At 63.4% G+C, this 21,984-nt stretch overlaps 1 protein-coding gene across 1 annotated transcript; it reads left to right on the forward strand.

The window, feature by feature from the left end:
- Nucleotides 1–269: 269 nt before the first annotated feature.
- Nucleotides 270–13,249, forward strand: NOVA2 (NOVA alternative splicing regulator 2). Its single transcript, XM_038766843.1, has 5 exons — nucleotides 270–437; nucleotides 1,355–1,493; nucleotides 5,263–5,406; nucleotides 9,586–9,752; nucleotides 12,150–13,249. Exons 2-5 carry the CDS (start codon nucleotides 1,409–1,411, stop codon nucleotides 13,221–13,223), a joined length of 1,470 nt encoding a protein of 489 aa, XP_038622771.1. The 5' UTR covers nucleotides 270–437; nucleotides 1,355–1,408; the 3' UTR covers nucleotides 13,224–13,249.
- Nucleotides 13,250–21,984: the final 8,735 nt, after the last annotated feature.

A 21,984-nucleotide genomic window follows, 5' to 3' on the forward strand; every position in this document is an offset into this window, starting at 1 on the left:
GGCCCCTTCCCTCCGGAGCTCCCGAGGGCGGGGTGAGGGGACGGGCCAGCTGCCTCTTGGAGTCCGGTCCGGGGACCGCGCGCGATCCGGGCCCTGGGTTGTTCCCCTCCCGCTGCCCCGACTGCCGGCCGGGAGAGCCAAGAGGCGGCCCGGGTTCCGGAGGAAGCGGAGAGGCGGGTTGGAGCGGGGCGAGGGGACGGGGGACGGCGGCGGGGGGAGGGGGGGGTCCGCATGGTCCCAAAGTAGGCGAGATGAGGAGTCTGGTCCTCCCTAGCTAGGATGGTCCGGGGCCCAAGGCCAGGCCGGCCCCACCGCCTCCTCGGGCCTCGACGCCGCAGCAAGATGGTTGAAGCCTAAATTGGAGGAAGAGCTTCCCGGCCGTCGATGTGGGAAGGGCTGCGGATCCGGGGGACCTTTGGCGCCTCCGCTGTCCTGGGGTAGGAAACGGTATCCAGGCCTCCCGCTCCCACTCCCGCCCTCTCCGTCATCCCTGCCTCAGTTTCCCCACCGCCTCGCAGGAGCGGAAGCTCGCCCGGCCTCTCGGGGCGAGAGCACCGCCCCGGGGGCAGGGCGTTGGGGGAGGGGGCCGAATGCCCCCGTGGACCAGTCCGTCCGTCCCCCCCGCCCCTCGGCCCCCCCCCGCGATGAGCCGGACCGGGAGGGGCCGAGGCCCGGCGCGCGGGGGAGGGGCGCGGGCCCGGCCAATGGGAGGCAGGCCGGGGCGGGGCGGGGCCGGGCCGGGGGCGGGGGCCGGGCCGGGCCGGGGGTGTGTCCGCGGGGGCGGGGCCCGGGCCGCTCCGCCGGGCCACAGCCGGAGAGGATGCTGCAGGGAGGACCTGCCGCCGCCGCCGCCAAAGCCGCCGCCGCCGCCGCCCCCCCGCCGCCCCCGGGGCCGCCGTTAGCGGCCCCCGCCCGCCCTGCCCCGAACGGGACCGGAGCCGCCGAGGCCAGAGCCCAGGGGCCGGGCCTAAGCGCCCCCCCCGCCCAGCGGCCCCCGCCCCCGGCCCCCGCCCCGCCGTCCTTTGTGGGGCCCGGCCCGCCTTCGTCCCCCACGGTCCCGCAGGCCCCGCCCTCCTGCCCCCCCGGACCCCCTCCTCGCCCCCCCGGCCCCCCTCCCGTCCCCCCCCCGGCCCCCCTCCCGTCCCCCCCTCGGCCCCCTTCGGCCCCCCTCCTGCCCTCTCCGCCCCCGCCCGACATCGGCCCTCCCCGGCCCGCCCCCCGCCCCCCGCCCCCCACCATGAAGATGATGGCCGGCGGCGGCGGCGGCGGCGGCGGCGGCGGCGGGGGCGGCGGCGGGGGCGGGGGCGGCGGCGGCGTGCATCCCAACGGCCTGTTCTCCGGGTCGCACCCGCAGCCGCCGCCGCCGCCCCCCCCGCAGCAACCGCCGGCCCCCCCGCAGGCCTCCCACATGGAGGCCGAGCCCCCCGACTCGCGGAAGCGGCCGCTCGAGACCCCCACGGAGGCCATCAGCACCAAGCGGAGCAACACGGGAGGTGAGCGGGCCGCGGCCCCCCCCCCCCCCGGACCCTCGGGCCCCCGCCCCCCCCCCCCAGGTCCCAGGCAGGTGTAGAGACCCCTCCCCCCTCCCGGTCCGCGCCCCGGGTCCGTAGTCCCCCGTTTAATCCCCCCCCTCCCGAGCCCCGGTGTGCGGGGGACTGGCCCCCTCCTCCCCCGGGATGCGGCACTGGCGGCGGAGTCGGTCCGAGAGGCGCGGGGGCCGCGGGGGAGATCCCTGACCCCCCAAATCTCCACCAGTCCTCCCCATCACCCGCGCCCCGGGGGCTTTGTTCGGAGTAGGGGGAGGTATAGTGGCGTAGAGCGGGGATTGGGATTGCGGCTGTGTTACTGTGTGTGTGTATGTATGTGGGTGTGTGTGTGTTTGTGACTGTCCCAGGTGTACCGATGAATGTGCGTGTGTGTGTGTGTGTGTATGTGTGTGTGTGTGTCTGTCCGGCTACGTATGTGTGTGTGTGAGGGAGCTTGCGATTGTCCTTGGGGGATCGGTACTCGTAGGGGACTGTCCTTGCGTATGTGTGCACATGTGTGCATCTGTGTGAACCTGTGGCTGCCCTTGATCGACTGTGTGTCTGGGAGACTGCCCTTGGTCGTGTACGGGCGTCCGTGTGACTCCCCTTGGGTATGTGTGGGGGGTGGGGTGGGGAGCGGGTGTACGAGACCGTTTTGGGGGGAAGATGCGGGTAACGACTGCCTTTGGGAGCGGGATGCTAAAAACAATATTTGGTGGTTAACTGTTATTTCCCTAAGCCTGCGGGTGTGCGGGCAGTGATTTCTCCACTGAGCGAAACAGGATGCGTGTGTTTCTGGGGATCTGTCCATGGTGTGTGTGTGTGTGTGTGTGTGTGTGTGTAGGGGTCGCTTTCCTGGTCAGGGGTGTCTGGCTGTCGGTGGGCATGGTTGATGCCCGAGTGTGACAGAGATAGAGGGGACGGGTGTGTGTGTGTGTGTGTGTGTGTGTGTGTGTGTGTGTGTGTACGCGCGCGCGCGACTGTGAACAGCGGAGCCTTCGTGAGCGAGGGTGGGATTTGGGGCGTCCGGCCGATCCCTGGGGACCTCGGACCTGGCGTTTTCTCGACCGCTTAGCCCTCAGCCGGCTCTTGTTCTCCCTCGCCCATCATCTAGTCTACCTTAGGGATCTAGAATGGACAGTCGTGGATGGCTGCGAGTGTGTATATGTGGGGGAGAGGGTGTGCCTCTGAGTAGATGTGTGTGTGAGAGAGAGAGATTGGGGGGGGGTGTACGTGGGAGCGTGCGAATGCACGTGGGCGTGAGCGAGTGTGCTTGCTTGTGGTGTGTTTGTGCGTGAGCGCAGGCGGGATTTTGAGCGTGGGAGAACCAGGTTCGAGCCAGCCTCCTCTCCTCGCCCTCCTACAAAACCCCCTTGGCGCTCGGGGCCGAAGGCTCCACGGGGAACCCGCGTGGCCTGCCCACGGCCCGAGCCTCCCGGTCCCGGCCCCGGTCCCGGCCCCCTCCCCGGCCCCCTCCCTCCTCTCCAGGGGAGATAAAGGAGGAAACGGAAACTCCCGCCCAGGCGGGGGATGGGGCTGGAGGACCCCGTTTCCCGTCCTGTTTCCTGCTCCCTCCCCCGTCCCCCGCCATCTGCCCCTTCCTCTCCGGCTTCCTTCCTCCTCTTCCTCCTCCCCCCGGCCGGGCTGGCCGCTCCCCTCCGAGATGAGGCGCTTTGGTCGGTGGTGATGGATGGGGGTGGGGGTGGGGGTCTGGGAAGGGTCGCCGCGGGGAGGGGGAGGAGCAAGGGATTGAGGACCGAAGGCGGGAGCCAAAGGGAAGGCCCGGAGGACCGGGACCCCTTTGGGGACCCTTTGGACGGGGCCAAGAGCATCCCTGAGTTCCTTAAAGGGCCAGGTGCCCTTGAAAGGAAGGGCAGTGGGTGGCGTCAGGGAGCGGGAGGGTGCCGTCGGCCCCGTGCTGGGATCTGGGATCGGGACGGGTCCGGGTTCGGGGATGGCTTGGAGGGGTCAGTTTGAAAACCGCTCCGAGCTCAGGAGTAGGAGTGGGCGTTTCACTAGTGCGCGGGCATAACCTCCTGTCAGCTACCACTCTCCAGCGGCCCCCTGCCAATTACTCCCTGCTCGTCGCCCCCTGCCAAATACCCCTTGCCAACTGCTTCCCGCCCGTCACCCCCTGCCAGCTACATCCAAGCGTCAGACGGCCCTCTCCAGGTCAGCAACACCCAACACATTCCCTAAGGACAACAGGCGACGATTCTTCCCCTTCGAAAACGCTCAACCCATCCTCCCTCAATTTACACCCCCCCCCCCCGCAACACTCTCCACCCCTCCACCCCCACTATAAACATCCCCCAAACGCTCTTGGGCCACCCGGGGCTGGAGGGGAGGGTCCTGGCCCTCAGCCCGCCGAGGCCTTGGGAATCCCCTGCCCTGCAAGGAGGTGGGGGTCGAGGCAGAAGGAGACAGCGCTTGGGGTGCGGGGGAGGGGTGGGAGAGAGAAGCGGGCCACCGGGCGACCCTCCAGCTCTGGAGCAGCCTCACCAGAGCGGGGAAACGGGCCCGGGCAAGGTGGAAGGCCCGGGCAAGGCGGAAGGCCCGGCCGGCTGGGAGGGCAGGCTGAGGGGGCGGGGGCCGACTGCGGAGGGGTGGCAGGCGGGGCCCAAGTTCGGGAGGGCAGGCGGATCGGGCGGACCCGGGCCTAGGGAAGGCAGGCCGAGGGGGCAGAGCCAGGGCTGGAGGACAGGCTGAGCGGGCGAGACCTGGGCCTAGGGAGGACAGGCTGAGGGGGCAGGCTGAGGGGGCGGGGGCTGGCTGAGGGGGCAGGGCTTAGGGGAGGGGGGCAGGCTGAAGGGGCGGGGCTAGGGTTGGGCGGGAGGTCAATCAATCAATCAATCAATCAATCGTATTTATTGAGCGCTTACTGTGTGCAGAGCACTGTACTAAGCGCTTGGGAAGTCCAAGTTGGCAACATATAGAGACAGTTCCTACCCAACAGTGGGCTCACAGTCTAAAAGGGGGAGACAGAGAACAAAGCCAAACATACTAACAAAATAAAATAAATAGAATAGATAGGTACAAGCGAAATAAATAGAGTGATAAATATGTACGAACATATATACATATATACAGGTGCTGTGGGGAAGGGAAGGAGGTAAGATGGGGTGGATGGAGAGGGGGACGAGGGGGAGAGGAAGAAAGGGGCTCAGTCTGGGAAGGCCTCCTGGAGGAGGTGAGCTCTCAGTAGGGTCTTGAAGGGAGGAAGAGAGCTAGCTTGGCCGATGGGCAGAGGGATTGGGGGCATTCCAGGCCCGAGGGAGGACGTGGTCGGGCTGAGGGGGCTCAGGCTGAAAGGCGGGATCCGGGCTGGGCAGGGGAGATCTGCGGGAGAGGACCCAGGGGAGGGGGGAGCGGGCGGGTCCAGGCTGGGCCTGCAGCGGGAGGGATCGGGGTCAAACGGCAGGAAGGACTTCCCGCCCACGAGGTTTGAGTGAGGGAGGTCGGCTGCTCGGACGATGACGGTCCAGAATCCAGCCTGGGGCGGGGCTCGAGGCTAATGGTCTAACGGGTTTAGCGCGGCCGAGACGGGCGGGGTTAAGGGGGTTGGACTGGACGAGTTTCCCTCGAGCGAGCCTGGGGCCTGAGCCCGGTCCTGGGCCGCGGGGTCTCCCGTGTCCCCGGCCCCGCCCCCAGACCGGCCCGGCTCCACCCGCCGCCTCCGCGGGGAGGGTCAGTGGGGGCCCGGCCCGGCCTGAGCTGACCCGGCTTTCTCCTCCAGAGGACGGCGAGTTCTTCCTGAAGGTCCTGGTGCCCAGCTACGCCGCCGGCTCCATCATCGGCAAGGGCGGCCAGACCATCGTGCAGCTGCAGAAGGAGACCGGCGCCACCATCAAACTGTCCAAGTCCAAGGACTTTTACCCAGGTGACAGCCCGGAGAGGCCCCTAACCCCCTCCACACACACCACATCCACGAGTTCCTTTGCATGGCAACCGATGCGTGTCCTCGACCCGACCCTGTCACCTCATCATCCTCCTCCTCCCCCCTCCCGGGACTTTCCGGGGCTCGCCGCCCCCGCCCCGCCTCAGGGACTCCCGCCCTGCTCCCTGTGCTAAGCCAGGGTCAAACATCAGATATCAGGGCCGGGGGGCCGGGGGCGATAATCCGGGGGATCGGGCTCCCTGATCCGAGCCTCGCCAGCCCCTGGATCCAGCCCTGCTAAGCTGCTTTACCTTCCCCGCTCAGGGCTCAGGGGACTTGGCAGAGGGAGGAGAGGAGAGGGGCTGGGGCTGGCGGGACGGACCCGACTGCCGTTGCCCCATTCATTCATTCAATCATATTTATTGAGCGCTTGTTGTGAAGAGCGCACTGTACTGAACGCTTGGGAGAGTGCACTACAACAATAAACGGCGACATTCCCTGCCCACGGCGATCTTACAGTCTAGCGGGAGGAGAGAAGGACATCAATACAAATAAATTACAGCTACGTACATAAGTGCTGAGGGGCTGGGAGGGGGGCTCTTCCTCCACCCATTGCCCTACACCCCTGTCCTCATTGCACTTTCCACCCTTCTCCCTCTCCCCTACAAATTCATTCATTCATTCAATCGTATTTCTTGAGCGCTTACTGTGTGCAGAGCACTGTACTAAGCGCTTGAGAAGTACAAGTCTGCAAGATATAGAGACGGTCCCTACCCAATAACGGGCTCACAGTCTAGAAGGGGGAGACAGACAACAGAACAAAACACAACACACATGCCCCCAAACCCTCTTCCCCCCACCACACGTGCCCCCAGACCCTCTTTCCCCACAAATACACACACGCCCCCAGACCCTCTTTTCCCCACACACTCACACACGTGCCCCAGACCCTCTTTCCCCACAAACACACACATACACACATACACACATGCCCCCAGACCCTCTTTTCCCACAGACATGTGCCCCCGACCTTCTTTCCCCACAAATATACACACGTGCCCCCAGATCCTCTTTCCTCACACACACACACACACACACACACACACGCCCTCAGACCCTCTTTTCCCACAGACACATGCCCCCAGACCTTCTTTCCCCACAAACACATACGTGCCCCAGACCCTCTTCCCCGCCATGCACACACATTCATTCATTCATTCAATCGTATTTATTGAGCGCCTTACTGTGTGCAGAGCACTGTACTAAGCGCTTGGGAAGTACAAGTTGGCAACATATAGAGACGGTCCCTACCCAACAGTGGGCTCACAGTCTAGAATACATACATACAGACAGACAGACATAAATACACACACTCCTGCCTCCACACTCTGCATACTCCTCTCCCTTACACAAGCCCCTCTCCCACCCCTACCCCCTACCCTACTTCTGCTCCCTCTTCTGCCCCTTTCCCACACCCTACCCCACTCCCCCTACTGTGTTCCTACCCCACTTCCACTCTCTACTCTCCCCTTTTCCCACTCTCCTCTCTCCCCTTCTCCCACCTCTCCCCTCCCCTACCCCATTCTCACGCCCTTCTCTCTAGCCTACCCCGGCCGTCACCCTCTCCCCCACTCCCACGCCCTTTCCTATTTACACCGGGCGGAGGGCGGAGGCTGGAGGCTGCTGGGCGGGCGCTGACTCACTCTTGGCTCTAATCGGACTATTGTTCCCGGGGAGCGGAGGGGCGGGGGGCAAAACAACGTGGGGGGACGCGAGGGGTGACCAACCCGCTGGCCACCACCGCTCTGTCTGTCAGGGACTGAGTCCGGCCCAGGGAGAGGGACCCTCTACGCGACCCCCAACCCGACCCTGAGAGACGGGACCGTCCCCGGCCGCACACGCAGACCCTCACAGCTCCTCCCCGCACCCAGGCGCATCCACATCCACCTGCGTACACACTCACACACGTACTTCCCGATCTTTCCTTCCCTCTCCCCCTATATAGACGGGCGGGGGCGAATACATACGACACTTCACACCCAGGGGCCTACGGTAATTCCCGGGGCTGGACACTCCCACCCATGTGACGTCACTCCCACCCCTGTGACGTCACCCCCACCGTTCTCTAGACTCAGTCATTCATTCAATCGTATTTATTGAGCGCTTACTGTGTGCGGAGCACTGTACTAAGCGCTTGGGAAGTACACATCAGCAACACATAGAGACAGTCCCTACCCAACAACGGGCTCACAGCCTAGAAGGGGGAGACACACAACAAAATAAGTAGACAGGTGTCAATACTATCAGAATAAATAGAATTATAGCTGTATACTACATCATTACTATATACACAAAACATCGTTACATACAGAAGCAGCGTGGCTCAATGGAAAGAGCCCGGGCTTGGGAGTCGACACCATCATCGGCCCATTTCCGATGAGAGTGGAGTGGGATGGGGGTGATCGCTCCTTCCCACTCCCCTCCCCGTCTGACACACACACACACACACACACACACACACACACACACACACACACACGCACACACACCGCGGGGTCGGATGAGACTGACGGCTGAGGCTTTAAGGAGCTACCCTGGCAACACGGCCCAGCCCCCTGTCGCCAGGGTGGGCTGAGGGACAGACAGGGACCCCCAAACCCTCCGAGGCGGGGAGAATAAGGGGGTGCTGGTCACCTTGGCAACCGGCTCAAATGACCCGGTCTCCGGGAAGGGCGCCCGGTGACACGGAGGGAGGGGGACGGTTGCCCGGGCGACAGGAGCCGGAGAGGACACGGGCCGTGGTGCCTTTTCCCCATTCTCCCTCAAGGATCTCAAAGCGCTTTAGAGTAAATCCCCTTCCCCCCCCCCCCACTCTCAGGGAGCGAGGCGGGAAGACGCAGAAGGAAAGAGCCCAGGCGTCCTGATCCTCTTAACGACTCCCCTACCCGCCACAGCCGCGCTGTGAGACCCAGGCTCCTGCCACCGTCTCTCCTCCGTTTCTATTTCACCCTGTTTCGGTCTCCGGTCTCCATCTCTCCTTCCGCCTTCGCCTTTATCTGCCTCCGGTGTTCCCGATCTCTGTCTCCCATCACTTTCTCTTTTCCCGTCTCCTCTCCTTTTCCTGTCTCCATCTTTCCCCGCCTCCTTCTTTCCCTGTGTATTTTCGGTTTCTGTCTCTCCCCTCTTCAAATCGCCCTGTCTCAGTCTCTCCCCTTCTCCACCTTTCCCTATCTCCGTTCCCACCGACTACCTCTCCTCTGGTTTCTATCTTTCCCATTCATTCATTCATTCATTCATTCATTCATTCATTCAATCGTATTTATTGAGCACTTACTGTGTGTAAAGCACTGTACTGAGCGCTTGGGAGAGTACAGTATAACAATGAACAGACACATTCCCTGCCCACAACGAGCTTACAGTCTAAAGGAGTTTACAGCGCATCCATCCTCCTCGTCTTCCTCCCCATCTTTGTCTTCAAGCCCTGTTGTCCCCAAGTCATTCATTCATTCATTCAATCATATTTATTGAGCGCTTACTGCGTGCAGAGCACTGTACTAAGCGCTTGGAAAGTACAATTTGGCAACAGATAGAGACAACCCTACCCAACAACGGGCTCATAGTCTAGAAAGGGGAAACAGACAACAAAACAAAACAAGTAGACAGGTGTCAATACCATCAGAATAGATAAGTAGAAGAAGCAGCGTGGCTATGTGGGAAGAGCACGGGCTTTGGAGTCAGAGGTCATGGGTTCAAATCCCGGCTCTGCCAATTGCCAGCTGTGTGACTTTGGGTAAGTCACTTGACTTCTCTCATCTGTAAAATGGGGATTAAGATGGTGAGCCCCCCGTGGAGCAACCTGATCACCTTGTAACCTCCTCAGCTCTTAGAACAGTGCTTTGCACACAGTAAGCGCTTAATAAATGCTATCATTATTATTATATTATTATTATATATACATCATGAATAAAATAGAGTAATAAATATGTACAAATATACCCAAGTGCTGTGGGGAGGGGAAGGGAGTAGGGCAGAGGGAGGGAGTAGGGGCTATGGGGAGGGGGGGAGGAGCTCCTCCGTCCCGCCCGTCCCTTCGGCGCCGGGGCAGTGACCCTGGCTGTGGTTGGGGCAGAGCCCGCCCCACGATGACCGCGCGCCCCTGGTGACCCCGCATCCCTCCCGCAGGGACCACCGAGCGGGTGTGCCTGGTGCAGGGCACCGCCGAGGCTCTCAACGCCGCGCACAGCTTCATCGCCGAGAAGGTGCGGGAGATCCCTCAGGCGGTGGCCAAGTCCGAGGCCGTTAACATCCTGCAGCCGCAGACCACCATGAACCCAGATCGGGCCAAGCAGGTGGGGCTGGGGGCGCGCGGGGGAACGGGGGGGGGCGGGGAGGGGGCTGGTCAGACCGGGGGACCGGACACAGCCTGATGGGAGGGAGGGTCAGCACGCGGGGAAGGCACAGATGGGGCCTCCCCATTCCCTCTCCTCCCTTTCTCCTCTCATCCCTCCTCTTCTTCCCCCCCCCGCCCCCCATCCTTCTCTCCCTCCTTCCTCCCCCTCTTCCTTGGCCGCTTTCTCCCCGGGAGAGCGGGCCTCGGACCGCCCCCCAAGGGAGAGGAAAGTGAGCGAAACGGTCCGTCCCGTTGTCATGGTGAAATGGAAGCAGTCGGGCCGGACCGAGGGGACCCTCCCCCTCCCCTCCCCCGCCCCCCGCCGCTTCCCGGGCCTCCACCTGCTTTCCAGCACTGCGGCTCTCCAGTTGCCATGACAACGGCGGCGCGGGCGGCGCGCGCGATGGGGACCGTGGGGCGCGCAGACGGTCGGCTGGCGGGAAGGGGGGAGAGGGGGAAGCGGGGCGCCACGCCGGATTTCCCCGGTTGACGGTGTGAACCGAGCGGGTGGCAGCCCGGGGGCGGGGCCCGTCCTGGGGGCAGGAGAGCCACGCCCCTCCCGGACATTTCTGGGCGGGGGCCGAATAATGATGACAATAATAGTAATGATGGTATCTGTTAAGCACTTACTATGTGCAAAGCACTGTTCTAAGCGCTGGGGAGGTTGCAAGGTGATCAGGTTGTCCCACGGGGGGGGCTCACAGTTTTAATCCCCATTTTACAGATGGGGTAACTGAGGCCCAGAGAAGTTAAGCGACTTGTCCAAAGCCACCCAGCTGACAGTTGGCGGAGCCGGGATTTGAACCCATGACCTCTGACTCCAATGCCCGGGCTCTTTCCACTGAGCCACGCTGCTTCCCCAAAGCTTCCCCTTCGCTGAAGCTGCGAAGCTTCCCGAGGCGGGAATCGGGACGGCGGGGGCGGCGGGCGGGAAATCTCTGGGCCTCAGTTTCCCCAGGTCCGTTGAGGACAGGATGCGCCACCCCGTCGCCAGGAAACGGGGCCGGCCGTGTCGGGGTGGTGGCGGGGAGCTCCCGTCGGGCCGGAGCCCGGGCACGGGTCGCTGTCCGCGGTGCTGAAGGCTCGGGGCCTCGCCGGGCCCCGCCGCGGCCCCCTCCCACCGGGATGGGCGGTCGGACCGGAGCTCGGCTCCGAGCCCCTGGCTGGGCCGCCCCCGTTTTGGATTGGATGAGCTAGAAGCAGCGAGGCTCAATGGTTAGAACCCGGGCCCGGGAGCCAGAAGGACCGGGGCTCCAATCCCCGCCCCGCCCTTTGTCCGCTGCGTGACCTCGGGCAAGCCACTGCTCTGGGCCTCCGTTCCCTCATCTGGAAAATGGGGATTAAGTCCGTGAGCCCCACGAGGGACTCGGGCTGGGTCCAGCCCGATGAGCCTGGCAGAGTGGATAGAGCGTAGTCCCGGGAGTCAGAAGGTCATGCCTTCTAATCCCCGCTCCGCCACTGGTCTGCGGTGGGGCCTTGACTTCTCTGTGCCTCAGTTCCCTCCTCTGTCCCATGGGGGTTGAGACCGTGAGCCCCACGTGGGAGAGGGACCGTGTCCAACCCGATTTGCTCGTATCCACCCCCGCGCTTAGTACAGTGCCTGGTACACAGTAAGCGCTCAACAAATGCCCCAGTTACTAACAGTGCTTTGCACATAGTAAGCGCTTAATAAATGCTATTATTATTAACAGTGCCCGACGCGTAGTAAGCACTTAACCAATGCCCCAGTTTCCAACAGTGCCCGACGCGTAGTAAGCGCTTAACAAGTGCCCCAGTTGCTAACAGTGCCCGACGCGTAGTAAGCGCTTAACAAGTGCCCCAGTTGCTAACAGTGCCCGACGCGTAGTAAGCGCTTAACCAGTGCCCCAGTTGCTAACAGTGCCCGGCGCGCAGTAAGCGCTTAACCAGTGCCCCAGTTGCTAACAGTGCCCGACGCGTAGTAAGCGCTTAACAAGTGCCCCACTTGCTAACAGTGGCCGAGGCGTAGTAAGCGCTTAGCAAGTGCCCCAGTTGCTAACAGTGGCCGAGGCGTAGTAAGCGCTTAGCAAGTGCCCCAGTTGCTAACAGTGCCCGACGCGTAGTAAGCGCTTAACCAGTGCCCCAGTTGCTAACAGGGCCCGACGCGTAGTAAGCGCTTAACCAGTGCCCCAGTTGCGAACAGTGCCCGACGCGAAGTAAGCGCTTAACCAGTGCCCCAGTTGCTAACAGGGCCCGACGCGTAGTGAGCGCTGAACCAGTGCCCCGGTCCCTAACAGTGCCCGACGCGTAGTAAGCGCCTAAAACCAGCCAACAGGAACAAAAAGCAAGGAGTCCGCCGGACTAACTCGGCGTTTCCCCGGCCCCTCCCCCCCGGCAGGCCAAGCTGATCGTGTCCAACAGCACGGCGGGCCTGGTGATCGGCAAGGGCGGCGCCACGGTGAAGGCGATCATGGAGCAGTCGGGCGCCTGGGTTCAGCTGTCGCAGAAGCCGGAGGGCGTGAACCTGCAGGAGCGGGTGGTGACGGTGAGCGGGGAGCCGGCGCAGATCCACAAGGCCGTGGACACCATCGTGCAGAAGATCCAGGAAGACCCTCAGAGCAGCAGCTGCCTGAACATCAGCTACGCCAACATCACGGGCCCGGTGGCCAACTCCAACCCCACGGGCTCGCCCTACGCCAACTCCACGGACGTCCTGCCCGCGGCCGCCGCCGCCGCCGCCGCCGCCGCCGCCGCCGCCACGGCCTCGGGCCTGCTGGGCCCCACGGGGCTGGCGGGCGGCGGGGCCTTCCCCGCGGCGCTGCCGGGCTTCTCGGGCAGCGACCTGCTGGCCATCAGCACGGCCCTCAACACGCTGGCCAGCTACGGCTACAACACCAACTCGCTGGGGCTCAACTCGGCCGCCGCCTCGGGGGTGCTGGCCGCCGTGGCCGCGGGGACCAACCCGGCCGCGGCCGCGGCCGCCAACCTGCTGGCCTCCTACGCCAGCGACGCGGCCGCCGCCGCCGCCGCCGCCGCCGCCGCCGCCGCCGCCTCCACGGGCCCCGCCGCCCCCGCCGGGCCCGTGGGCGCCTTCACCCTGGGCTCGCTGGCGGCCGCCACGGGCGCGGCCAACGGCTACCTGGGGGCCGCCTCGCCCCTCGTGGCCGGCTCCTTCCTGGGCCCGGAGAAGCTGGCCGCCGAGAGCCCCAAGGATCTCGTGGAGATCGCCGTGCCCGAGAATCTGGTGGGCGCGATCTTGGGCAAGGGGGGCAAGACCCTGGTCGAATACCAGGAGCTGACCGGAGCCCGGATCCAGATCTCCAAGAAGGGCGAGTTCATCCCGGGCACCAGGAACCGCAAAGTGACCATCACGGGCTCGCCGGCCGCCACGCAGGCGGCTCAGTACCTCATCAGCCAGCGCGTCACCTACGAGCAGGGGGTGAGGGCCACAAACCCCCAGAAAGTGGGCTAGGGCGTCGGGCCCCGCCCCCACACCTCGGGGGTGGCGGTGGGGGAGGGCCCACCCCCCCCACCCCGCTCCCCTCTCCCGCCGCGCGCGCGCCTGCCCCCCACCCCACCCCCCGACCCCCGACCCCCTCCTGCTCCCCCGCCCCGGGAGGGGGGAGGGGGCAGAACACACTCCGGCAGCGTCAGGGGGGTGGGAGGGGGTCGGACGTCCCGTCCCCTTTCGTGATTTCTCTCCCCCTCCCCACCCCCACCCCCAGCCCCGCCGCGCTTAATAACTGGAGCCCCCTGGGGGGGCCGTGTGATCTCTGTATATATTGCATTTTGTTCATTTTAATAGAAAAATCTGGTTCTTTTCTCTTTCTTTCCCTTTCTCATTTGGGGGCGGGGGGCTGGGCCAGGGGGCAAGGCTGGGGTGGTCTGGGGCCCCCCCCTGCTTCAGCTCAGGTCGGGGGCGTCTGTCAGGATGAGGGGAGGTGGGGCACCTGGGCTGAAACAGGGGCTGCCTCAGTAACACCCCCCCCCGCCCCTCCGCCCCCGGCCCCCCCCCCCATCGTCCCTCCCCCACCACAAGGGTTGTGGTCGTGCGTGTCTGCACACGCAGGCTGGAAAATCTGTGTTTCTTTCTGGTGCTCAGGGTCTTCTGGGAGCAGGCGCTTTGTGGAGTCCGGTAGGGGAAGGAGCCCCTGAAGCAGACTCACGCCTGCAAGGCCTGGGGTTGCGGGGAGATGGGATTTTAGTAAATCTGAGGTATCCGCTGGTGCCTCGGGATCCCATGCTGGATCACCGGGGAGAAGAGAGATAGAGAGAGGCTCCCAAGGCAGAGGAGTGGATGTTTGGATGTAGCTGATTAGTGATTCCACCGCCCCCCACCCAGCCTAACACGTGTGCTCATGTGTGTGGGCGTGGGAGCGCTGGTGGGTGCCTGTTCCTTTCAATTTGGTTGAGTAAAGTGGTTAGGATCAGCCTCTAGGCCTGGTATTTTTCCTAGGGCTGTATGGATCAGTCTGTTCGGTAAAGATGTATGGACAGGTCTGTTCGGTAGGTTGTGGGGACCAAACCTGTTTGGGAGGGCTGAATGGACCAGCCTGTTTGGGAGGGTTGTATGACCCGATCTGTTTTGTAGGGCGGTACGGACTGGTCCGCGTGACAGAGCCGTGTGGAACGGTCTGTTTGATAGGACCGTAAGGATCGGTCCATTTCGTAGAGTTGTGTAAACTGGTCCGTTGGGTCAGCGCTGTGTGGACTGGCCCATTTGGTAGGGTTGTACAGAATGATTGATGCGTTGGGCAGTGCCGTGTGGACTGGCCCCTTGGGTAGGGTTGAACCGGCTGAGCCAATGGGCAGGAAGGTATGGACTGGCCGACTTAATAGGGTTGTACAGAACGATGCGTTGGCCAGTGCTGTATGGACTGGCCGATTCGGTAGAGTTGTTCAGACCGGTCCATGGGGCAGGAAAGCATGGACTGGCCCATTCGGTGGTGTGGTACATTGCGCAGGGCCGTAGGAACTGCTTCATTGAGTGGGGATTTACGGATCCGTCTGCTGGGACAGGGTAGGACGGATTCAGTGCTGGGCTCAGGGCTTCACTTGTGCCGCGATCCGGGCCCGGTCCTCTGAGCTCCACAGTCACGGTCCCAGAAGTGTGGTTGCCCCGCTGCGAATGACGGCAATCCTGCTCACAAGGCCACAGTTACAACCCCAGCCCCAGCCGAGGCAGCGTTGCGACAGATTTACCTGGTCCCCATCGCCTTTCACTCTGGCATGAATGCGTATGTGGGTGAGCGCGTGTGTGTATTTTTGTGCGTGCACGTATGTGTGTGTATGAATCAATGCCTGAGCATGCGAGTGTCGTTGGGGGGGGGGGGGAGTGTGCATGTGCGTGAGATCGCAGGTGAGGGTAACTGTATGGGTGAATCTGTGGGCATATTTGAGTGTGTGTGTGTCTGTGAGAGTGTATTTGTGAGCGTGTGTGTGTGTGTGTGTGTGTGTGCCCTCAGGGGCTGCGGCTAGGAAGGGAGAGAGGCCAAAGGTCAACAGGGCCCCTATCTCCAAACCCAGCCCCGTCCCCCCTGAAATTCGGGGTTCCCATATGGAGTCCCCGGCACAGAGACTCCACCTCCCACAACACCTGGTTCAGCATCAGCATTTTGGGCAGCTCCTGCTCCTTCTCCTCCTCCCCCCCAGCCCCGACGGCCCCCCAGCAGGTCTGAGCCCCAGTGGCCCCGGCCCTTGGGCCCCGCCCGAGTCCGAGAGGTGGGGAGAGGGAGGGGCCGGGCCTAAACGTCCTCCCCGCCCCCCGATTTTGGGGGTCGGGACCCCATCCCAGCAGCCAGCGGGGTCGCCCGACCGACCGACCAGCCCAGTGAGGGTGGGGGTCAGGGTGGTGCGTCCAAGCCTGGTCCAACTTGGGAACAAATTGAAAATGTGAAGTCCTTTCCTCCGGGGAGCCCGCAAAGCAATACTGAGTCTCCGAGTAGCACCTTGCACTGAATCCGTGCGAAAGGAGGGCGGAGCCAGGAAGTGGGCGGGTCAGGGGAAGGGCCAAGGGGCGCGGGCGGCGGCCGGGCGCTCCCCGGTCCCGGAGGACGGTCAGGCCGCCGCCGCCGCAGCCTCCTCTATCTGTGCATATCAACCGGGGGAAGGCGAGGAGGACGGGGACCCTTCCCCCTTCCTCTCCCCTTCCCCTCCCTGCCCCCGGCAGGAAACCCCCTGAAACAAGGAAACTATATATAGATATTTAGATATATATGTGTATCTCCTTCTCTGTGCCAAAACGAGTGTGTACCTCTCGATGTATATAGCTTGACCGAGGTTGCGCGGGGCCGGGGGGCGGGAGGGGGGGTGGTCTCAGGAGGAGACTCCCTCCCGTCCCCCAGGACCGGGCAGAATCACCCTGAGGTGGGGTGTGTCTCCTGGGACCTTCGCGGTTTCTGACCACCCCCTCACCCACCGCCGCCCGACGGGGCGACGGGACCCAATCCGTTTCTCTCTCCAGGCCCAGTCCCCCTTGATTTGCCTAGATTTTGCATGCGCCCTGCGGCCCTCCCGGAGGGTTCCTTTGGAAGCTGGATCTGGGGGAGGGGTCTCCCCGCAGAGGCCTGCAGGGTCCAGGGCCTCTGAGCACTTTTCGCTGTCCCCGCGGTGCTCCCGACTTCCGGGCGCAGGGAGGTGTGTGGACTAGCCCCCCCTCTCCCCTCTCCGCCCTTCTCCTCAGACAGTATTGAGGCGGGCACCCCCAAGAGTCGACCCAGGGCCCTCAGCCCCCCTCGACCACCCCCGTCCCTGACCCTCTGGGGGCCCTCAGCCCCCTCGACGACCCCTGTCCCTGACCCTCTGAGGGCCCTCAGCCCCCTCGGCCCTCCAACCCGTCCATGACCCTTCTGGGGTCCCTCGGCTCGGAGGCCCGAAGCTGGGCCTGGGGCAGGGACTCCCCTGACCTGGGACCTGCTGGCGGAGGTGCGGCTCTGCCTCTGGTTCCGGCTCGGGGCCCGAGAGTAGACTCTGGCCGGGCTCAACCGCCTGGATCGGGGATGCTTGACTTTGGGCTTCGGCCTCTCCCGGGCCTTCTCCTCCAGCGCGCCCCTGCCAAACTTCGCCCCGTTGGTTTCTGCTCTCCCCGGCCGGCCTGGGACACTGGAATGTCCCCACGCCGCATGGCCAGCCCCCACTGGGGTAGGGCCTGATCTGCCCTCCACGGAGGGAGGGGGATCTCCCCTCCCCCTCCGTTTCGGGGAGCCTGGACCCCAAGCTGTAGCAGCCTGCGGCTCCACCCTGGGACACTGGGTTCAGCTCAGATTGTCACAGTTCCGTTCTGTCGCCTCCTTCCTGGGGTCATGGGTTACTTGCACATGCTCATACACTCGCAACCATTTCCACTCACGCCTCACTCTCTATCTCTTTTCTCTCGCTTTTCTCTCTGTCTCTCTGTCTCTCTCTCTCTCACACAGACACACACGCACACCCTCTCACCCGCACACTCATTCACCAGTCGCCCTCCCAGGAAGGACTGTTGCAAAGTGCCAAATTTTACTTCTCCAGAAACATGCAGCTAGTCCAGGCCCCGGGGCGGAGATCCGCCTCTGAATTTGGGGGCGGGGGAGGAGAGATCAGAAAAAAAGGAGCCGGGTGTCTGGGGCAGGTTGTGGGGGCGGAGGGGGCAACTGGGCCCGCAGCGCTATGTGGGAAAAATCAAAGCCTGGATGGGACGTAGGACGCGGTCTCTGCCCCCTCGCCCCTCCCGCCTCCCCCATCGCCCGCCCGCGTCCGTCCGTGCCCCCGGGGCAGCCGGGGCGCCCGGGCCGGTTGTCTGTTCTGTCGTGGTCCGCGCGGGGCGGCCCGGGGGTCCGGACGAGGGGGAAGAGCCCTCCCTTGGGCCGCGGGAGTCCGGGCCGGCTCTGCCCGGTTCACTGTGCCAAACAAACTGTATTTCTTCTCTCGGATGGAGCGCTCAGCGCCCCCAGCCCCCGATGGACGCGGGCCAGAGAGCGGGACGGCCGCACCTCTAAGGCAATAATGAGGGGGGAGCGGGCGAGCGGGAGAGAGCATGGGGAGGGGCCCGGCTGGGGATGGGCGCTCCGAGGCTAGGTTTCCGGACACCCCCCCGTCCCCACCTCCTCCCGGGGCTCTCGGCTGTCGCAGGGGAGCCCCTCGCCAGGGAGAGACATCTGCACGGGACAGTACGGTACTCCCCTCTCTCGCCCCTCCCTCTATCGTCCGCTGGCCCCCTGCGTAGGTCAGAGCACCCCCTTCCCCCAAACGAGCCCCGGCCTCTGCCCCCACCCCCGCCCCGCCCTCGCGCGTGCCAAGACCCGCCTGTCCCCCCCCCCCCCCCCACGCCGCCTCCCATCTCTGAATTCTTTCGTTTCTGTGTCGTGACATCCATGGGGGACATCGCTCACCACTGTCTTCTCTCACGACACCACGCCGTCTATCACAATACCGCCACTGTCTATCGCAACATCACCGCAGCCCGTCGCCACATCACCACCGCCTGCCGCGACGCCGCCACCGTTTCTCGCAACTCTGCCTCACCAATCGCGACACGGCCACTGTCTGTCGAGACGCCACCCAGTCACTATCGCGACATCTGTCGGGGCGGTGAGGGACTCGGGGAAGGGAAGGGAAGAGGCTGCTGGCTTTTAAACCCCTTCTCGGCCGGTTCACGTCCAGGACATCCGGCTGACCCAGAGTCGATGGGGGAAGTGGAGGGCGGACCCTTGGCCTCCCCCCACCCCTTCTCATCCTCCTCCGCGTGACCATCGCCGGATTATCATCTCCTCTTCCTCTTCCCTTTCCTCCTCCTCCTCTCCTTCCTCCTCCCCCACCTCCTCCACCACCTGGTTCTCCTTCTACTCCATCCCTGCCCCCTCCTCTTCCTCCTCCTCCTCCTTTTCCTCCGTCCCGGGCGACGGGCTGGCTCACCCTCAACCTCCGTCTCCGAATCTCCGCCTCCGACCTCCACCTCATTGAACGATTTAACCTTTCCGTGTCCTCCTCCTCCTCCTCCTCCTCCGCCGCCACCCGAGAAGTCTCCGTTTCTCGGAGAAAGACTGTCCGGCAGGGCCAGGCCCGGTGAGGGGAGGCGAGGGGAGGCGAGCCGCCGCCCACTCCCCCGCTCATCGCTCCATTGAGACTGTTCACCTGGACGGCAGGCGGGGCGTCCCGCGTGGGCGAAGGGACTCTGGCCATCTCTCATCCCCCTCCCCTATTTATTCCCCCATCCCCACCCCTCCCTATCCCCCACCCCCCGGCGAGACCGCGGACTCGGCTCCCGCGCCCCGCCCGGCCGCACAGAGGGCGGGCTCGTGTTTGGATCGATTCTCTGTGAACTCTGTGCCCCCGGCCCCCATCCCGCCCCCTCCCCCCGGCTGCTAACGCCTATTGACGCCCCCATTCCCCTCTCCCCCCACCCCCCACCCCGCCGGTATAAACGTCCATCCCAGCACCGCTCGACTTCCGTTGTCTTTCTTTTCATCTCCAGCCCTGTCTCTTAGCAGGATCCGAGCAGGGCTGAGGTCTCGGGCTGGGGAGGGGGGCTGGGGGGCTGGAGGATGGGTTTGGGGCTGGAAGCTGGGAGCTGGGTTTGGGTCTCGAGGTGGGGCTGGATCTGGGGCTGGGGCTGGAGTCTGGGACTAGGGCTGAAGGGTTGGGCTGGGTCTGGCGTGGAGCTGGGGCAAGGCCTGGAGGCTCCGGCCTGGGAAGTTACAAGTGGCGAGCAAGGTGGAAAGAAAAAGGAAGAATTAGTCGCTGCCAGGGAGCGAGGCCGGGGGGGAGCCGAGGATGGACTCAGTCATTGCAAATCTCCTGCGTAGGCAGCGGGGGTTGGGAACACAGTGGGGAGAAGGAAGGCTGAAGCTCCCCGCACCCCCAGTTCCTCCTCTTCCTTCCTTATTCCCAGCTAGGCTGAGCAGAGTGGACTCCACATTAATGATTGAGGGGCAGAGAGACTCCCTGTGTATGACGTGTGGAGCCGAGAGTCTCCCCGTGTATAATGTGTGGGACCGAGACACTCCCCGTGGAAGACGTGTGGGGCAGAGAGACTCCCTGTATGTGACGTGGGGAGCAGAGAGTCTCCCCGTGAATGATGTGTGGGACCGAGACACTCCCCGTGAAAGACACGTGGGGCAAAGAGGCTCCCTGTATATGACGCGGGGAGCAGAGAGTCTCCCCGTGTATGATGTGTGGGACCGAGACACTCCCCGTGGAAGACATGTGGGGCAGAGAGACTCCCTGTATATGAGGTGGGGAGCAGAGAGTCTCCCCGTGTATGATGTTTGGGACCGAGACACTCCCCATGGAAGACATGTGGGGCAGAGAGTCTCCCCTCGTATGATGCGTGGGGCAGAGACTTCCCATGGATGACATGTGGGGCAGAAACTCCTCGTGGATGATGTGGGGGGCACAGAGTCTCCCTTTGTATGACCTGTGGGGCAGAGAGAGACTCTTATAGGAAGCGTGGAGGAGAGAATCTCCCCGTGAATGACGTGTGGGGCAGAGAGACTCCCTGTGGATGATGAGGGGGGCAAACTCCTCGAAAGAGTTGAGGAAGCTACTGCTTCAGTTCAGTCTCTGGCTGCCCTCCAACCTGGGCTGACAGGGCCTCCCAGTACCCCCACAGAGCAAAGTGGGCGGGGGGGGGGGGAGAGGCATGGAAGGCAGAGCTGGGGAGGGGAAGGAAGGGAACAGGGGAAGGCAAGGGGCAATTCGTGCAGAGGAAGGAGATGAGGAGATGTTGCCATAGCAAAGGAGACTCCAGCTGCGTCCCTCTCTTAAAGGACAAAAGGCCAAACTCCCAGCCCCCAAGCCGGCCGGCAGCTGGTGACAGAGGGAGGGGCCGCAGAGGCCTAGAGAAGCAGACGCGGGTCAGATGGAGAGGCTCGGGGTGGGCAGTGTCGAGGCCGGAGGACCCACCCGGGCACTTAGCCCACGGGATTTGGAAGTTGGAGGCCCCGGCATGGGGAGAAAGACAGAGTAAGAGGGAGGGGGAGGAGGAGGAGGAAGAAGCAGAGGAGATAGTGGAAGGAGAAGAGGAGGACACAGACCATTCATTCAATCGTATTTATTGAGCGCTTACTGTGTGCAGAGCACTGTACTAAGCGCTTGGGAAGTACAAGTTGGCAACGTATAGAGACGGTCCCTACCCAACAGTGGGCTCACAGTCTAGAAGGAGTGCTAGGCCGGATGTGGTGAGGGGCAAAGCGGGTTGGGGGAACAGAGCCGGGTGGCCCAAGGGGAGTGGGAAGGTCACTCAAGAAGCTCCCCCAGGAGGAGGGAAGAAAGGGGTCCTGGGATAAGCTGGGGGGAGGGGATACTTTCGGCCACCTGCCGGGGCTGGAGGGAGAACACCCCAAATCCAAACCCGAAGGAATGAAGCGGGTCCCAGTTCACCCCTCCCTCAGGCAGCCTCATCTCTGCAGGCCCTGGAGTCTGCCTGTGACATCACCGGTGCGGAGACTGCTCTGCTCTGGGCGTCACAGGCAGCATCCCGAAGGGCGTCAGGAAAGCAGGTGAAGGACTGAGCCTGGACAAGAAACCCAAGGCAAGTCTGCGGGCCTGGCACAAGGTGGGTGGGGGGAAGAGGGGGGAAGGGGGAAACCAGGGGGGCCGGAAGGTAGAGGCCCAGACGAAAGTCTTGGAACTCCAGCGGGGGATCCCTGGGAGGCTGACAGGCTAGGGGACGGCTGGAGCGGTGACTGCCTCCACCCACGTTACCACTCCCACCCGTTCCCTCCAGGGAAAACCAGAGCTCTGTCTATGGCTAGAGAAGAGAGCCTGTATCCTGGCAAACTGTTATGGATCCCTATCTTACTGCCCCCAACCCACCTTGGCCACTCTAAGAACCTTGCCCTCCCACCCCTACCACTCCTCCTAACCCCTCCAGCCTTCTTCTTCCCCGTAACACCTGTTCCTTCACTAACCCCTGGCCCCCAACAGCTCTCCATCAATCAACGGTATTTACTGAGTGCCTATTCATTCATTTGTATTTATGGAGTGCTTACTGTGTGTACTAGCATGGTGTAGTGGATAGAGCATGGGCGTAGGAGTCAGAAGGTCATGGGTTCTAATCCCAGCTCCACCACGTGTTGGCTGTGTGACCTTGGGCAAGTCACTTCACTTCTCTAGGCCTCAGTTACCTCATCTGTAAAACGGGGATTGAGACTGTGAGCCCTATGTGGGACGGGGACTGTGTCCAACCTGATTTGCTTCTATTCACCCCAGCACTTAATACAGCACCTGGAATATACTAAGCTCTTAACAAATACCAC

Source organism: Tachyglossus aculeatus, chromosome 26 (assembly GCF_015852505.1).
Source record: "Tachyglossus aculeatus isolate mTacAcu1 chromosome 26, mTacAcu1.pri, whole genome shotgun sequence".
NCBI classification, from domain to species: Eukaryota; Metazoa; Chordata; class Mammalia; order Monotremata; family Tachyglossidae; genus Tachyglossus; species Tachyglossus aculeatus.

Bases quoted from the DNA above. Each gene is read 5' to 3' on its own strand.
- NOVA2 (XM_038766843.1), top strand. From the start codon at position 1,409: ATGGAGGCCGAGCCCCCCGACTCGCGGAAGCGGCCGCTCGAGACCCCC. The intron at 1,494-5,262 runs GTGAGCGGGCCG...TTTCTCCTCCAG, and splicing joins CAAGCGGAGCAACACGGGAG to AGGACGGCGAGTTCTTCCTG. The intron at 5,407-9,585 runs GTGACAGCCCGG...TCCCTCCCGCAG, and splicing joins GTCCAAGGACTTTTACCCAG to GGACCACCGAGCGGGTGTGC.